The sequence below is a fragment of the Cololabis saira genome, chromosome 21 (assembly GCF_033807715.1).
Source record: "Cololabis saira isolate AMF1-May2022 chromosome 21, fColSai1.1, whole genome shotgun sequence".
Taxonomy (NCBI): Eukaryota; Metazoa; Chordata; class Actinopteri; order Beloniformes; family Belonidae; genus Cololabis; species Cololabis saira.
This window is the reverse complement of record NC_084607.1, coordinates 22,105,359-22,123,773: the sequence shown is the minus strand read 5'-3', so window position 1 is coordinate 22,123,773 and position 18,415 is coordinate 22,105,359. Positions and strand designations below refer to the sequence as shown.

General features: G+C 40.9%; 2 protein-coding genes across 3 annotated transcripts; one reads left to right on the top strand and one right to left on the bottom strand.

Annotated features, from left to right (window-relative positions):
* Positions 1 to 809: 809 nt before the first annotated feature.
* On the top strand, positions 810 to 1,444 carry LOC133422289 (guanine nucleotide-binding protein G(I)/G(S)/G(O) subunit gamma-7-like). Its single transcript, XM_061712238.1, has 2 exons — positions 810 to 1,082; positions 1,259 to 1,444. Exons 1-2 carry the CDS (start codon positions 987 to 989, stop codon positions 1,382 to 1,384), a joined length of 222 nt encoding a protein of 73 aa, XP_061568222.1. The 5' UTR covers positions 810 to 986; the 3' UTR covers positions 1,385 to 1,444.
* On the bottom strand, positions 1,223 to 11,834 carry fbxw9 (F-box and WD repeat domain containing 9). Of its 2 annotated transcripts, XM_061712236.1 has the most exons (7): positions 11,475 to 11,834; positions 10,764 to 10,911; positions 7,646 to 8,603; positions 7,373 to 7,521; positions 7,060 to 7,263; positions 6,897 to 6,962; positions 1,223 to 2,453 (listed from the first exon to the last, which is right to left on the bottom strand). In XM_061712236.1, the coding sequence occupies exons 1-7, from the start codon at positions 11,594 to 11,596 to the stop codon at positions 2,373 to 2,375; spliced, it is 1,728 nt and encodes a 575-aa protein (XP_061568220.1). In that variant the 5' UTR covers positions 11,597 to 11,834; the 3' UTR covers positions 1,223 to 2,372. The 2 variants fall into 2 exon arrangements, with proteins under 2 accessions (XP_061568220.1, XP_061568221.1); XM_061712237.1 differs by lacking the exons at positions 10,764 to 10,911; positions 11,475 to 11,834 and adding an exon at positions 8,786 to 9,148 and having other exon boundaries at positions 1,224 to 2,453.
* Positions 11,835 to 18,415: the final 6,581 nt, after the last annotated feature.

Sequence of the window (18,415 nt, the reverse complement as noted above, 5' to 3'; positions counted from 1 at the left end):
GCAAAATGCACAGAAGACACCTGAACCGACTTCTGTTTGTATGCATAGACATTATATATATATATATATATATATATATATATATATATATATATATATATATATATATATATATATATATATATATATATATATATATATATATACATATATATACACACACACACACATATACATACATACATACACATATGTATATATATATATATATATATATATACACACACACACATATGTATACATGTATATATATATACACACACACACACACACACACACACACACACACACACACACACACACACACACACACACACACACACACACACACACACACACACACACACACACACACACACACACACACACACACACACACACACACACACACACACACACACACACACACACACACACACACACACACACACACACACTTTTTAACAACTGCTCATACTACGATTATAATCTCTCCAGCTACATGTATGAAATGTCAGAGCTGAAAAGCTATGTTAAATGTTTATATGTGGTTCAGTTAAACCGTTTCACTTATAATCACCCCTGGGATGTTTATTAATCCCAGTCAAAGTGATAAGCCGAAAAAAGACCAAAACAAAACAAAACAAAGGGGGATATATATCCCAAAAGTCATCATAGCTTTATGGTATACCCCCTACCTGAAGGAGAACAGTCAGAATAAGGTATTTTCATCAGCAGCGCCTCTGAACTGATGTGTGATGTTAGTGACATTTCTAACTCTGTGTTGTGTGACCTTTCCCATCACAGAGACTCGGAACCGCCCCCATCAGTGCATAAAAGTGGTACAGGTTAAAATTAAAAATCAGTCTTGTCTGTACAGACTTCCCTGTACAACCCTGGCCAATGCTTCGGTTGAACTACTGGTCTACATCCTCGTCCTGCTGCTAACATTGGCATTGAAGGAGGTTACTTAGTACAGGCAAACTTTGTTCCTGTTTTCATACTGAATGCTGTCAGGAAAGATGAGCAGCAGCAACAGCGTCATTCAGGCACAAAAACTGCTGGATCAGCTTCGGATGGAGGCAGGCATGGAGAGATTCAAGGTATGTAAAATATTTATCACTCACATACATACATACATACATACATATAAGCAAAACCTAAAGGTCAGTTAATCATTTCTGCAATTAAAGACTTGTGAACTGTACCAACAACAAGTTGAAACTGTTCTTACTTGGTGCTATTTGAAATCCTGGGAAGTGCCATTTTCTCTGAGCAGATCTCCCTCACAGCAGCAGACTTGGTCCGATACTGTCAAGAGCACAGGCACAGCGACCCCCTGCTCACCGGTATAGCTGCCTCGTCTAATCCCTTCAAAGACAAGAAGACCTGTGTGCTGCTTTGACAGTTTGAAGCAGAGATGACAACCAAAGCATGACGGATGTTCTGCTTGAGGAGCACCAGTGAGGAGTGTCTGCTATCAAATGTACGGAAGTATGGAAATGAAGCCTTTACGTAACCCTGCCAGAACTAAGACATCACAAACTGTTGCAAGTTGTACATAAATGCAGACACTCAATTTTCAGGACATTTCATGCCACATTCAGTGTGTCACAGAAAGTGAGGAAATGTATTTTTCATTTATTGAACAAAGCACTTTGTAACAGGTTGTATTATTAGTCACTGTAATGGATTTTTTTCAATAAGATTTTGTTTTTGCCAAATGTGTTGGTATCCTTCCATTAAAGAAGGGGGAATCCACAGTGGTCAATGAGATAACTTCTCGTCCAGCAGTCTCAGGTTTGGAGGGCTCGTAGAGGGCCACTTCAGAATTGTCCAAAGTTTTGTTTTCAGCCATTTTTGTCTCCAAACTGGCACTTTTTTTTTGTCTCATCTGTCTAGAAGACATTGTCCCAGAAGCTTTGTGCATACAGAAAAAAGCAACAGAAATAAATAAACGTAGCAACATAAACACACCTGGAACTTTCAAAATTACAAAATGCAATCACAGGAAGAAAGTTCAGTCAGAATTACACTAAATTCAACAACTTTTTTTTTTTTTTTTTTTTTACAAATGTTTCAATTTTACACTTATAAAATAAAACAATTACATTGGCCATATGTACTACAAAAAGCTGGTCTCTTTACAAGCTACAACAATGTGGGTTTATCTGTTAAATTACACAATTTATATTTCTCCAGAAACAGCCAGGAAAGCAGTGTTGGTGGTACAACTTTATAATTCTAATTATCAGTATTATTATTTTTTTAAAGACAACATCATCCTTAATGCTGATTGCTTTCCAAATTTCATGACATGACAACCAAAAGGTCAGCAGGTGTTATGCTTCGGATCTTGTCTGTATCCGTCTGACCTTCTTGTGTGTGGATTTCTAGCTTAATGTTCTGGGCCTCCAGATTGCCAGACTTGACTCCCATGAAGCCACAGCGAGGACTCCAGCTTCCACACTCAACTGGAAGTTGAGGACAATTATAGAAGTGATATGAGAAGAGAACAAAGACATAAAGTAGCATCAGCTGAGAAAACTGGAATAAAACTCATTTTTTAAAGTCTTGACAAACAGTCATCTCTCAAATATAGAAAAGAACATCCTCATTAAAGGGGACCTATTATGAAAAACACATTTTTTCTTGTTTTAACATGTATAAAGTTGTCTCCCCTCACCCTGCCAACACAGAAAAGATGAAATGCCACGAAATTCTGCAGGGTCTGTTCACCCCGCCCGGCTGAATCTTCCAGTGTCATGTGACTTCTACGAGCCGTTCAGATTCTGCACCTATGGTGACGTCACCATAGGTGCAGAGGTTTGGCCTCCGCTGCTGAAACTACGCCCACAACCAACTCCACCGGCTGGAGCGTCCGCCATTGTTTGGAAGCGGTGGCTGTTTCCACAGCGAGGGGACAGTAAAAATTAGGTTTTGCATCGACATTTACCCTCATAAAAAGGATCAGTGCCCACAGTACGAACCCGGCAACTGCACACGAGTCAGCGCTAAGTGACGTTATTTTTTTTTATGTTATTTATATTTGTCTACAAGTATTATCTTTGCATCGGCTAAGTATTTGGCTTAGCTCCAGAGCACCGTTAGTTAACACCGGAGCTGCTCACTGGACCGGACCGGTGAGCAGCTCCGGTGGCTCCAGTGTTACCTAACGGAGTGTTAGGTAACACCGGAGCTCTATTAGTAATACATTTTTCGTCTGTTTATGGTTTCAGATCTTCCAAGCAATGCACCTGAAGCTGTTGAACGACAACTTCAGAAGACGCACGGTCCTTCCTTGAGCCAGCAATAGGGCATACATGTTATTTATATACAACTTATGTTCTTTTTTTTAACAATAAAGTTGCCATTTGTGAAAATTCAGTTTTGTGATTTCTTTACAGTTAACATGATTTATTTGTCTTGTAACATAAGAAAGGAAATGATGATGAATCGGAGTAAATAACTGTGGTGTAACTGTTTAGAATTCAATTAAATCTTCCTGTGTGAAGATGAGGTGACCCAGATCCCTCTTCAGGTAACTAAAGGCTGATTTATGGTTCTGAATAACACCAACGCAGAGCGTCGAGCTGCGTGACATCGGACAGTCTCTGTCCACACTGAAACCGTTAAACTCGCGGCCAGTTAGGACAGTCGAATACAAAAAAAACTAAAGCAATGGAATTTATTTTGTCGACGAAGCTCCCTCGCATGGGACACGCTTTGTGTACGGAGCCGGCTCTTCAGTCCGGAGCGAGGCTTTGTTCCCTCCCCTGCTACACGTCATTCAGGCAGCCAATCAGCTTAGAGCCTCATTATCATAGCCTCCCCTCCCATCAGGATCCAGCACAGATAATGAGGCTAGAAGCGGTAAAACTAGAGACATGGCCCACAGGCTGAATTTCTGTTTTATGTAGGAAAAACAAGCTTTAGATTGTTTTTAAGACATTCAAGGCCTGTTTAAATAACAGATAAATTCATCATAGTGGGTGATTTTAATATTCATATGGATGTTGAAAGCGATAATCTTAAATTAGCTTTCAATTCTCTTCTAGAATCAATGGGTATCTCGAAAAAAGTGGACAAACCGACGCACTGTTTTCATCATACTCTCGATCTCGTTCTCACGGTGTTAAAACTGAGGGTCAGTTGGTGTCACCTGTAAACTCCCTTTTATCCGACCACTATTTAATAACGTTTGAATTTAATATTGTCGATGTTGAAGTGCAAAATAGGAGGTATTATTTTAGCAGATGTTTGTCTGATGAAGCTATTGCCAAATTTAAGGAGGCCATTGCTCATCTTGCGACAGTGGAAAATAGTGAAGCAGTAGAGGCCAGTGACCTGGGTTCTACCTCTGATGTTGATTTTCTTGTTAGTAACACTGCTGATTTCTTGCATTCAGCTTTAGATGAAGTTGCTCCTTTGAAAAGGAGGGTTTCTAGCCACAGCAGCTGAACTCCCTGGTATAATTCAGATATCCGCATGTTGAAACAAAACGTGCGTAAAATGGAAAGGAAGTGGTACTATTGTAAGTCTGTAGACTCCTATCGTGAATGGAAAGATATTCTAATTGTATATAAAAAAGCCATTCGCAAAGCCAGAACAGCTTATTATTCAACGTTGATAGAGGATAACAAAAGTAACCCACGTTTTCTGTTCAGCACTGTAGCCAGGCTGACAAAGAGTCACAACTCTGTTGAGCCGTGCATTCCTGAAGCTCTCAGTAGTGAAGACTTTATGAGCTTCTTTAACAGTAAAATCACGAGAATTAGAGAAGAAATCAACCAGCCGGTTGTGGCCATTTCTTCAGCTTTGGCAACTTCCCTGGGCTCTGACTTGTCTTTGGACTGTTTTGATCCTATAGACCTCCCTGAGCTGACTTCACTCGTTAATAGAGCTAAGTCAACCACATGTTAGACCCCATCCCGACTTGACTATTCAAAAATGTTTTTTCTCTTATTGGTACAACAATACTAGACCAAACCATCTATCCCTAAACTTAAGATATGTACCACAGGCTTTCAAAGTGGCAGTAATTAAACCTTTACTTAAAAAACCTTCTCTTGACCCAGACACCTTAGCTAATTATAGGCCAATTTCCAACCTTCCATTTGTATCTAAAATTCTGGAAAAGGCAGTTTCAAGCCAGTTATGTGACTATTTGTATAGAAATGATCTATTTGAAGTCTTTCAGTCAGGGTTCAGAATGCATCATAGCACAGAGACAGCACTGGTTCAAGTCACGAATGACCTTCTTATGGCCTCAGATAAGGGATTAGTATCCATATTGGTTCTACTGGACCTCAGTGCTGCTTTTGACACTGTAGATCATGGCATTTTACTGCACAGGTTAGAGCATGTTGTTGGGATTAAAGGGACAGCTGTACGTTGGTTTAAATCATAACTATCTGACAGGTTCCAGTTTGTTCATGTACATGAGGTTTCGTCAGAACAGTCAAGGGTCTGTTATGGTGTTCCGCAGGGTTCAGTGCTAGGGCCAATCTTGTTCAGTTTATACATGCAGCCATTGGGAAGTATAATCCAGAATCACGGCATATACTTTCATTGTTATGCTGATGATATGCAGCTCTATTTGCCTATGAAGCCGGATGAAACAGAACGGTTAGTTAAACTTCAGGCATGTCTTAGGGACATCAAGGACTGGATGTCCAGAAATTTCTTGCTTCTAAATTCAGATAAAACAGAGGTTATCATTCTTGGTCCAGAGCATCTTAGGAAGGGATTAGATGGTGTTGCGAAGGTGAGAAACCTTGGTGTTGTTAATCAGGTTTGTAAAATAGCATTTTTCCATCTCCGTAATATTGCAAAAATTTGGAAAATCCTCTCGCAGAGTGATGCAGAAAAACTAGTTAATGCGATTGTATCTTCTAGACTAAATTACTGTAATGTGTTATTAGCAGGATGTCCAAGTAATTTGCTGAATAGGCTCCAGCTGATCCAGAATGCAGCAGCACGAGTACTGACAGGAATCAGCAGGAGAGACCACGTCTCTCCAGTGTTAGCATGGCTCCATGTAAAATTCAGAATCCAATTTAAAATTGTATTACTTGCATATAAAGCCCAAAACGGCTTAGCTCCACAGTATTTACAAGACCTGATAGTGCCTTATGTTCCTGGCAGAGCTCTCCGCTCTCAGAGTGCAGGTTTACTCGTAGTTCCTAGAGTATCTAAATGTAGATTTGGAGGGCGGGCGTTCTGCTATCAGGCACCATTACTATGGAACCAACTTCCAATCTGGGTTAAGGAGGCTGACACCACCTCCACCTTTAAAACTAAACTTAAAACCTTTCTGTTTAGTAAAGCCTATAGTTAGTGTTTAGTAAACCTCTAGCTGGTGTTGGTAAATCCCTAGGCAGTGTTAACTCTAGTGTGTTAGAGTCAGTAGTCATAGTTGCAGCTATAAAACAAGACTATAATAGTTAGTCTCAAATATAGCTTCGCGGTAGATATGCTCCTATAGGCCTATGCTGCAGGGGGGCACCGACATGATCCGCTGGGCGGTGCCTCTTACCCTTCTTCTCCTCTCCTTTTCCCTTCCTCTCTTCTCCATTTCCATTTTTATTTATTATAAATATCTCATAGCTATCGTTTTTGTCCATCGTTCCTGTAGTTTCTTGTGCTGGCCCCCCTTTTTTCTCTTTTGTGCATGTTTGTATCAAATACTTGTTCTCCCCACTGTATGTAATAATTGCTCGGGGGTTTATGTTTATGTTCATGTTCTGGATCTCTGGAAAGCGTCTAGAGACAACATCTGTTGTATTAGACGCTATATAAATAAAATTGAATTGAATTTAAAATATACATTAAATGCCATAATAGGTCCCCTTTAATGAGCCATGGTTCACTGAAAATGTATTTATGTCATGAAGGATGTTATAAAAAGCACTGACCCCATGGACTCCAGTCTGATGATGCAGAGTGCATAAGGTCCTTGGAGGTGCAGAAGGAATATGTACCTGCAATACAGACAAGACATTACAAAGAAAAAATTCCAGCAATAAAGTTGGAATAACAAAAAAAAACAGCAAAAACAAGGTCATCGACCCATCCTACCTTGACAGTACGATCAGATGAGCACGTGTAGAGGGTTCCAAGGGAACTGTGGATGCCAGTGATCAGAGCCGTGTGTCCCACATCAAACTGAGACAGGAGTTTCAAGGTCCCCGTCTGTACTGCCAAACAATGCAGCATGCCTGTTTGGTCTCCTGCCCAGACTTCACAGCCATTGTAGCTCATGGACACTAGATAAGACCTCAGCTACAAATTGAAAGAAAGGTTGGTTGGGGTCAGTCTTGGGTGTGAGCATATACGGACATGAATACAAACTTTTTAAGCAAATAACATGTGTGTCTGCCAGTGCGGCTACCCTGCATTTCTCCAAGGTTTTTCCTGCCCTGCGGTCATAAATTGCCACAGTGGAGTCTTTACTTCCAGAGATTATGTATTTGTCATCTGCTGCGAGGCACATTACAGCACCTTTATGGAGACGGAGGCTTTTAATCAGTGGTTCAGCAGCTGTTTTTTAAAAGGAAAAAAAAAAGTGACACCGTGTTACATATCTATTAACATGAGAGTAGTGATTTTCACAAGGACTTAAAACCAAACTAGTGAGTTATACTGTATGTCAAACTGTTCTCACCTCTGGGGTCGTATAAGCTGACCATCTTGTCAAATGTACCAGCCAGCAGCACGTCTGGCTGACAGGACAAGCAGATGACAGCAGCCCCAGTCTTGATCAGGCCCCTCTCTGCACCACCTGCCTGAAGGTCCCATAGGCTCACCGTGTTGTCAAAGCCCCCTGAGGCCAGCAGTGGACCCTCGGATGCCAGGCACCACACCCAGCCCTTATGGGTGCTGAAATCACCCTTCCTTCCCAACGTGTATATTAAAGTACGATCGGAGGTTGCTTGAAGATCCCATAATTTCACATTCCCATCTCGTGATGCTGTAGCACAGACGGCACCCTTTCCACCGAGGAGGAGGACTGAGTTGACCTGTCCGATGTGATCTATAGCGAAGTTCGTGTACTCCAGCGCTGGGGATGGACTGAAACCTATTTTATTTCCTCGATCAACCGGGTTCTCCTGCTTATCAGGAGCCACTACTTGCTCCATATAAGCATGAAAAGCCATCCTTTCCTGTTCCATTAGTGCTGCCGCACCATTATCCAGTCCGCCTCCCAATTCCTCTCTCAATCTTGCCTCTTGGACTCCTAAGATGGGCTGCATTTCACCATCCTCACCTTCTATCTCAACCTCCAATCCTTCATTAGCACCATAAGCAACCTCCTGCGCCGCCACTCCCACTCCCTCTACCTCCCCCTGTCCACCACCGTCCTGTCCCTCTGCAGCTGGTCCACCTGCCTGTGGTCTCGCTTGACCTTCTCCTCTTTCTTCATCCACTTGGGAGCCTCTGGCTATATGCTGCTCTTCACCTGTCCAGCAGGATATTAGTTGCTCCATTTCCAGACAAGCAGTAGGCCAGTCAAAGTCCTCCCTTGGCACAAATGGAAAACTTGCTCTGGATCCAGTTAGTCTCCGTGCACGCAGCTGCCAGGTGGTGCTGTCTTTACCCACGGTACCCAAAGTGTCACAAACCTATGGAGAGAAAGGGACAGAGGGTTTCAGAAATCCGCATTAAAAGACTGAAACAGTTCACAATCAGAATCATGTTTATTTGGCCAAGTCAGGTCAAACAAGACAGGGAATTTGACTCGGTTATTTTCACTCACTGTACAGTAAATAGGCAAACGACAGCTCTTATTAACATAAAATATTACCATTTTGTCAGTTCAGACTGTCTGCGAGCGACGTCACAAGTTCCCACATGGACTATCACTTGTTTTATGGAGGGCGGGAGGGATAGAAGCAGCGTCGGGAGTTTTCTCAGTATAACAGGGGCAGTGGAACCAGGATAGCAGTGTGTGGCAGCGTTAAAGAAGAGGACATTTCTGATTATTGAATCTCAAACTATTAGTGTAGTTGGAGAGAAGAGTGGACGGGGAGGTAAAGGCTGCTGGCTCAGATTACCTGGGAGGGTCTCTGGACTGAGAGGTGTCGGTGGGGAAGACCTCTCCAGGGACGGCGGAGTGGCTGGGGAGGGATTGTCAGCGTGGCGGGCAGCAGCGCTTGGCAGAGCCGGTGTGAACTGCGGTATAGACCGTACAGCTGAGTGGAAGGGGCGCTCGAGTGGTGGCGCGGGAGAAAACTGAGGTGACGGTGAGCCGTGGGACCCCGGGGACAGCGGTGAGGGTGGAGAAGGAGAGGACTGAGGTCCCTCGACAACAGGAGGGAAGGCGAGGGGTGCAAATCTGCTCTCCAGCTGGGAGTCGTGGTGCAGTATGAAAGAGGAGGGCCTCCCTCTCCTGCCAGGACCAGGGACCCGGGGCCGGGGCTTAGGATCCAACGGAGTGGAGCTGGTCAGGGCTTTGGGCATGGCGCCCAGGCGCATCCAGGTGTCGTTGGAGACAGTGCCCGGAGGAGGAGGGGCAGTGGCGGCGGCCACAGGCCCTGGAGGAGATGCAGCTTCGGTGGTCTTGGCAGCAGCAGCAGCAGCAGGACCGGAGATGGATGCAGACTGAGGCGGGGAGAGAGCCGGTTAGTGCAGGACCAATGGTGATGGCGTCCAGTGACATCTCGGCTTCACTGACCGGAGAGACCAGAGAGGCCTTAGAGAACAGAGAGACCGGACAGACCGGAGAAACCACAGAGAGGGGAGATACCGGACTAACCGGAGAGCCAGGAGACCCTGAAAACCCGGAGAGACTGGAGAGGCCCTGGAACCCAGAGAGACCGGACTGACCGGAGAGACCACAGAGAGGGGAGAGACCGGACTGACCGGAGAGTCCGGAGCAGGGGCATCAATTGGGTATGGCAAGGTATGGCAGCCGTCACACCTTGGCTTCAAGGAAAAATGTAAATGTTTGTTTTTTAAATACATTTATGGAATTAGTCTGTGTCTATTTGTATTGATTATTCTATTACTTAATACATATAGAATAACTATATGCAAATCAGAACAACATGATCGATTTCACTATTTATTATACACTGCAAAAACTCAAACTCTTAACAAGAATATTTGTCTTATTTCTAGTTAAAATGTCTAATTTTTAGTAAAAGAAAATCTCATTACATTTAAGACAAGACTCAAGAACAACAATTTTCACCTGTTTAAAGTAGATTTTCACTTAAAATAAGTGGAAAAAATCTGCCAGTGGAACAAGATTTTTTTGCTTGTAATGAGAAGATAAATCTTGTCCCACTGGCAGATTTTTCTACTTATTTCAAGTGAAAATTTACTTGAAACAGGTGAAAATGGTCAAATAACAGTTTATTTTTCTGGTGATGACTCTTGTTTTAAGTGTAATGAGATTTTTTGACTAAAAATGAGACATTTTAACTAGAAATAAGACAAATATTCCTGGTAAGATTTTGAGTTTTTGCAGTGAGCGAGACTGCATTTGAAAAAGTTCCAATTTTCTTGACCACACAGATAAGTTACTGTACATAGCAGACTTCTGTGATGAGTATTTGCTGGACGTGTTGATTGATACTCTAGTTAAGTTCTGTGACTCGTAACCTTGCCATATCTTAGCTTTGACTGAATTGACGCCACTGGTCCGGAGAAAGACAATTGGCAAATATAACGCCAGTTTTACCTTCTGTTTTTGTTTAGTAATAACTGAAACACAATAAATCAATAATCCACTCAGCTTGAAGAAATAGAAAAAGAAATAGAAAATGTTTACAGCTAACCTTTGGCAGCACATCAATGACACACTGAGCAGGAAGGAGTGATGCAATGTGGGTTAAGATCTCCCACGGCAAAGACAACAAGCCACTGGACTCTGCAGATGGTGAGGGACTAACATCTGCAGAGGATGAGTGGACAGCAGGCAGCAGGCTGAAAGGAACATGGACATCATTCACTTAGTTTTCATCCCAGAATCAAGTGCAACATGGACAGTTAATGTCCTGAAATAGGACCGTGGTTGAATTGGTTTGATATTGGATATTGGATATTCAACATTCAAAGACATCCATTTAACTTAGATACATACCACCGATTTTGGTCATATTGCTTGTGATGCGTTCATGGTCATCTAGACTATATATCACAAGAGAGTAATTATTATAAAATCATATTATGGGCTGATTTAATGAGGTTTAATGATGATTTAATGAGGTTTAATGAATTCAACACCAAATGAATTCAACACCCATAAACTTGTGATACATAACACCAATTGTTTATTATGGGTGTTGAATTCATTAAACCACATTAATCAGCCCATAGTATGATTTTATAATAATTACTCTCTTGTGATATATAGTCTAGATGACCATGAACGCATCACAAGCAATATGACCAAAATCGGTGGTATGTATCACAAGTTAAATGGATGTCTTTGAATGTCGAATATCCAATATCAAACCAATTCAACCGCGGTTGAAATAGGGTCTTACCCCTGCAGGTCGGGACTGCAAACATCAATGTTGGTGGATCCCGTGGAGTCAGGGCATGGTCCATCCTGTTCATGGCACGATCCTGCGTGTGAAGCATGCAGGTTGACACTCAGCTCAGACATCACCTTGTTCACCTGCCTACCCACCAACCACTAACTAAATATGCAGGAGTCGGAACTACCACGGTTATTATTTGGTTTAGTCGTGGGCGTTACTGTATAAACATGACAGCTAGCTGTACCGATAAAAAGAGGCAACTGCTACCTTTGGTTAAAAACAAAACGCTAAAGTGAATAAAGTATGATATAAGTATGATAGTTCTATAATACATCCATGGTATGAACTACTACAACTTCTGTCAACGGTCGAAGCACAACATCCGGCACCGTGACGTCGTCACGATCAAACCGCGCATGCGCCGCTGCCGCTGCCCCCGCCCCCCTACGTTCATTCAATTCAAATGTATTTATATTGCGTCATTACGAAACAAGTTGTGTCTAGACCAGGGGGTCTTCAACCCTGGTCCTCGGGACCCCCTGTCCTGGACGTTTTACATGTTGCCTTGCATCATCAACCTGATTCTAATTAACGGTCATCACCAGCTTGTCATCAACTGTTGTTGACACAGCTCCTTGTATCATTAGTCATTGGGCCAGACCAGATATCAGTACCACTCTAGGAGACAAAACTTACTTATCATCTTTGAACATATCCATGTCTGTAGATGATATTCTGGTATGATAACTCTTCCTGAGTGGCAGCTGTATCATAGTTATCAGCTCATGAAGTTACCCACCCCTTCAGAAAATTACATTTTAGATGCTGGTGCATGTCCTGGTTTAGATTCATGTACAGGATATCTGTCAATGTTTCACTATATTGTCTTTGGTATCATTTTAAAGGGGACCTTTGAAGCATTCATTCAAGCTAAGATGTGAATCTTTCTGACCAACATAGAGGTCCCTGCAGCTCTTAAAACTATAAACAACACACATTTTTACACAATTTTACCCCAGATGATATACTATCTTTTAGCCCCGTGTCATCTAGGAACAGAGACACAAAATACAAAAACTGGAATACTCACAGGACTATAGGGAGTCAGGAAATGTATAATATACCCATAATATATCATTGTTACAGGTCATTGTGAGCCTTAAACTGGAAGAGCATCATTAGGCTCCTATGAAACTATAACAGCCACAAACTGGTCTTTATCATGCAAATACAGGACATAAAGGACACCACAATGAAATAAGGAACAAGCTTAGTTTTATAAACAACATTATAAACATAACGATATTGTAAACAAAATTAACATCATTATTAATGGGAATATGTCAAGATCTGATTATAGTTGGGCTATCAAGTTCTGTGTGTATCAAGACCTGGAATACTGAGTAATCAAGCTTCTTGGCTACACAACCACCACAGTGCACATTTCCACTGTGTTCCAGGGGTTCTCAACTCTGGTCCTCGGGCCCCCTGCCCTGCATGTCTTAGATGTGTCTTCAACTTAGATGTGCAGACCTTGATGACAAGCTGATGAGGGCCATTAATTAGAATCAGGTGTGGTGGTGCAAGGCAACATGCAGGACAGGGGGTCCCCAGAGGTGTCAAGTAACAAAGTACAAATACTTCGTTACCTTACTTAAGTAGAAATTTTTTATCTATACTTCACTGGAGTAATTATTTTTCGGACGACTTTTTACTTTTACTCCTTACATTTTCACACAATTATCTGTACTTTTTACTCCTTACATTTTAAAAACAGCCTTGTTACTCTATTTCATTTCGGCCTTTAAAAAAAAAACTATCCAGTTAAATTGCTCCATCCAGATAGAGTGAATTTGGTTGTGGTTGTTTCAGATGTTCTTGTCCAGTTTTGTTCTTACATCCGTTCCCTCAGATTCCTGCAACTAAACTTGGATGTACATTCCAATAAAGGTTAGGATAAATGATAACATGCCTCTGAAGTTTGACTTTTTGCACCATTACAATACTTATAGGCAACTAGTCATCATATCTCCTGCTCTCTGAAACACATGTTAATACTCAATAGTACACATATATGGTTCTTTAATATATTTGCATTCATTTTCAATGGCTTTTGTCCTTAATGGCTTTTTTCCCCCCTTACATTACTTTTACTTTTATACTTTAAGTAGTTTTGAAACCAGTACTTAGTATTTGAGTATTTTTAAACTCTAGTATCTATACTTCTACCTGAGTAATGAATGTGAATACTTTTGACACCTCTGTTCCGAGGACCAGGGTTGAAGACCACTGGTCTAGGCACTATCCAAACATCCGGAGCATGACCCCCGAACAATGATTAAGTAAAAACCATCCTCATGAGAGAAAAACCTTAAGCAAAACAGTAGCAAGTGAAAACTCCCTTTTAGAAAGCAAGAAACCTTGAGCGGGACTTGGATCATAAGGGGGGACCCTTATAAACCCATCTAGAGCAGGAAAACAAAGATAAAAGAGCATGAATAACAGAAGAGGTACAGATACAGTATATCGTCAACAGTTCAGAAGAAAATATATATTAGTATTACAGTTTTTCACAATTGTTTAAACACATTTATTGGAACATCAGACACAATGTGCACAACCTGAAACTCATGTTTCAGGTGGCTAAACCAATCCTGCTGAACTCCAAGCACATTTACTGCTCTAGACTCAAATTCCCATTCCATACCACACATTTCTCACAACACTACACACAATTCCCAATATTCTGCACACTCTTCCTGAATTCCCTCTCTTGCTGTTCACACAGAACACACTGTCAATCACATTTCTAAACTCCAAAGGCTGTTGAGCAAAATGCAATCAGTAATTTGCCATTGAATTCATATTAATTGATGAAGCGGTAAAAAGAAGGTGCCGAGGGAGGAATATCATCGGCCAGCGTGCCATCACAGAGGTCCCTGGCCAGCGTGGAGGGAACATAACAATGTGTGCTGCCATCAATCACCACGGCGTCCTCCATCACCATGCCACCCTTGGCCCCTACAACACTGCACTTCTTCTAGCATTCCTGGACCAGCTCTACAATATCACTGTAGCCAGACCAGATGGAGGACACAGAGGTGGTCAGGTTCGTTGTTATCTGGGACAATGTCAGTTTCCACCGGGCTGCTCTGGTCCGTGACTGGTTCAGGATCCATCCAGAAGTTGATGTCCTATATCTCCCTCCATACTCTCCCTTCCTCAACCCAATTGAGGAGTTTTTCTCTGCCTGGAGATGGAAGGTATACAAGAGAAATCCTCAGACACGGATCCCACTGCTGCAGGCCATGGAGGACGCATGTGGCGATGTCACTGCTGAGGCCTGTCAAGGCTTCATGCAGCGTTGTAGGAGATTCTTCCCCCGCGACGTGGATGAGGTCCTGTGGGCAGCCAGGGATGAAAGGCAGGATGCAGCCTAATACTTTTGTTCTGTTTCTATTTTCTGTCAAGTTTTTTTATCCACAGCTTGCTGTGATGTCCAGTGGACTGCACATTTTGAGTCCAAATACTGTTTAATATTATTTGTTGTTACAGTAAAGAATTGTGTGTTTTCTATTTGAGTAGCCTATACATAATACTATATGGTGATATATTACATCAAACAGCTGAAGGTGTAACACTGAACATACAAATGCAGGATTCTACTGAGGCATTCATATAGTGTCTTCCATTCTGAACATCAGTGTTCAGTGGGTGCTTAGAAATGTCTACTCAAATGATGTATGTGTTTGACATTTGATAAATACAATTATTAAACTACTTTTACACCATTAAAAACGTAACTATTTCCAGATGTAACATGTTCAATTTTACAGATTTACACTGCACTTCTTACTTTATGAATCAGAGAAGTTAATTTATTTATTTCACTGACACTCCAGTTTCAGGTCTCTTAATGATTACTCTGGAAATTAGATACAGATCTTCGAAGAAACTGTTTTTTTTTTTTTGATTAAATTGTAATTGTCCAAAGTGCTCATTTACACAAATGTATAACTGAAGTTTATTGTCTTACCGTGAATGATGCTGTTGATGAAATTCAACAACTGCAGTTGGTTGAAAAACCTGAAGATTGTAGTTTGATATAGACTAGAAAAGTCAAAGCCTTCACTGAAAAAGCATTTGCGAGGAGCAACATATGTTCACTGACTAAAAGATGCATATAAAAGACCATCCAGGAATTTAACAGTTGCATCTATTTTAATTCTGGGCCACCAAAAGGCTTGGAAATTAATAACGGTTCAGCTTTATCTCCTGCACAAACTTCTTGTCTTTTGGATCCGTTAACATAAAATAACCCCTTGCAAGATACCTATTTGTTTTTACCAATGAATAAATTTGAGGTCTTCCAGTCCTTGAGCACAAAGCAGCCCCAGGACATAATCAAACCCCCATTTTTAACCTTACACTTTTTTGGGAATCCTTTATATTTTGCATTTTTTTTTAATTTAGCTGACATGACTATCAAAAACTAATTTTGTCTCATCTAAAAGAGCACTCTCCCTGAAGTCTTCATCCATCCATTCTGACTGTTTATGATTTGCTTTCATCAGCGGAGTCCTCCTCGGTCTTCCACCTGAGCACAAATGGTGACCGATGGCTTTTTCCGACAGTGATGTACCTTGACCTTTTGCGTTCACCATGAATCTCTATATGGGAATTGTTCTGGGCTCTTTGGTTACAATCTGTATTGTTCATGCCTTCACTGTTACCCGTTTTCTTCTTGTGTCCACAGCCAGGAGCGGTGGCTATAAAACCTGTGGACCCTAAACTTCTGAAATGTTCTACTAGTCACAGGAACGTCAAGCTGCTTGAAAATGGTCGTGCAGCCGCCATTCAAAGAAATATGACTTTCATCACTTAATGTTCAATGAAGTATTAGTGTTATCACTTCCAAATTTTTAGTGACCATTGTAGGTCTCTCGTTTCTTTAATCCCAAGGGTCCAACCAAATTGTCCACAATTGTCTAAAATCAGCTTGAAAAAAAAAAATCACTGAAACATGTAAGATAATTGTGTCCCAAGAACTAAACTGTTTAACGTACACGCAAGGGTTTGTAAAACATATACATATTTTATGTAATGTACGTTTCTACCATCATGAGAAGGAAAATTCCAGTCAATCAAAATTAGTTTTACTAGTTTCAAGTTATTCAGTCACCATTGTGGAAGGTACCAAAATAAGATTGTCCATGATATATTTGATTCTTGTGGAAGACATGAAATGTTTAATTCTTTTGATCCAATTTTGATCCAATTTATTCATCCCAAACTGTGTAGGCAGTTTCATTCAGATATCAAAATGACTTAATTTATAAAATAAACTACTGCATTATAGTTTCATGCATTATCTGTTTTGGATATCAATCCCCAGACAATACAAGTCTCATTAAAACAAACTGATCAGACAAAGCACGCATTTTTAAACCGACTCAAGGGTCGATGAGAAAAAAATAAAAGAAAACATTTATTTTCCCCTATTCACAAAAAATTAAATAAAAGGGATACATCAGATTTCATCCCACCTACACCACAGTTCCGCCAAAAAAACAAAAAAAAAACAAAACCAAAAAAGGTTTTTACCTGCTTTGATATCAGATTTAAAATAAGTTGTGAATTTGTTTCCCACATATTTTTCTTGTGCGCCCAGCACCGGCTCTTCAGTCCAGCAATGTCAAATTTTACATAAAAGATGGTACGCTATAAAACAACGAAAATAGTCCTTTTCTTTAAATAAAAAGAATTACAAGGGAGGAAAAAAACTTTTAAAGTCCAAAAAAATTTGTGCACTGAAGCACAAAAAAAATTATAAAAAACAAACTAAAAAAATAAATAAAATTGTCACATAAGCATTAAAATAAAGCAAAACAAAAAAATAAAGTAAACGTGTGGACAAAGAGCCTTTAACATTAACTTTGTGCATATTTTATGCATCAACATGGTGAGGAGTGGCAAAGCCTCAAATTATATATTTTGCTTGTCTTAACAGTATCAATTCCTTGTGGCTACATCCGTCTACAATATCTCTACTAAATGCTGCCATTTGCACATCGGTCCAGCCTGTGATAACATCTCAGTTCCATTAGTTAAACCAGCTTTATAAAAAAAAAAAGCCCCAAAGTATTTTCACTGGAGTGTTGCAGCTTATTAAAGATTTTAAGAGACCGTAAAACACTGTTTTGCCATTTAGGAAGAAAAAAAAAAAAAAAAAGTCACATTTACTAACAGAAAAAACAAAAACATGAATGTTTTTCCCACAAAATACATAATCCATTGACAGAAGACAGACGTCTATGCTGCTGCAATCAGGCAGGAATAATTTTTTTTCCTTTTTTAATCCAATAATCATTTTAGGAGCTATTGAGATACCTGACAATCAGACTGCTGATTGGCAGATAAGCATCATTAAACCTGTGGGCTACATCAAAGCAAGCGGGACTCCAACATGTCTTTTAAGAAGGCTGCTGTAAAAATGTCAACGTGTAACATGTGAACACCAACGGGCAGAAAAAGCCATGCAGACTTCCATTACAGCCCTCCTTTACATATGAAAAACTAAGCTGAATAAAGACCACCATTCTGTCACATAAGCAAACCAGTGTCAGGGGACTAAGTGTATTCCCAGGCATTCCTTACACAGTATCAACGGGTGAATATATGGCAACCACAATCACTAGTTTGATCAGATGCTGGAGAAGTACCGCATTTGTCCAGGCGATATGAAATGCCTTAGACAGAGCTGTCGCTAGGTAGATCCCTCAAAGGGGATGTAATAACAGAAGGGGGGAAAGAAAAAAAACAAAAAAACCATAAAAGCAATGTCCATGAGGATGGCTTAACTGGCCATCATTGACCAAGACGCTTTGACGAGAAAGGTGTGGACATCTTCAAACATCTAGATCGGCAGGTGCTGCGGGACACGG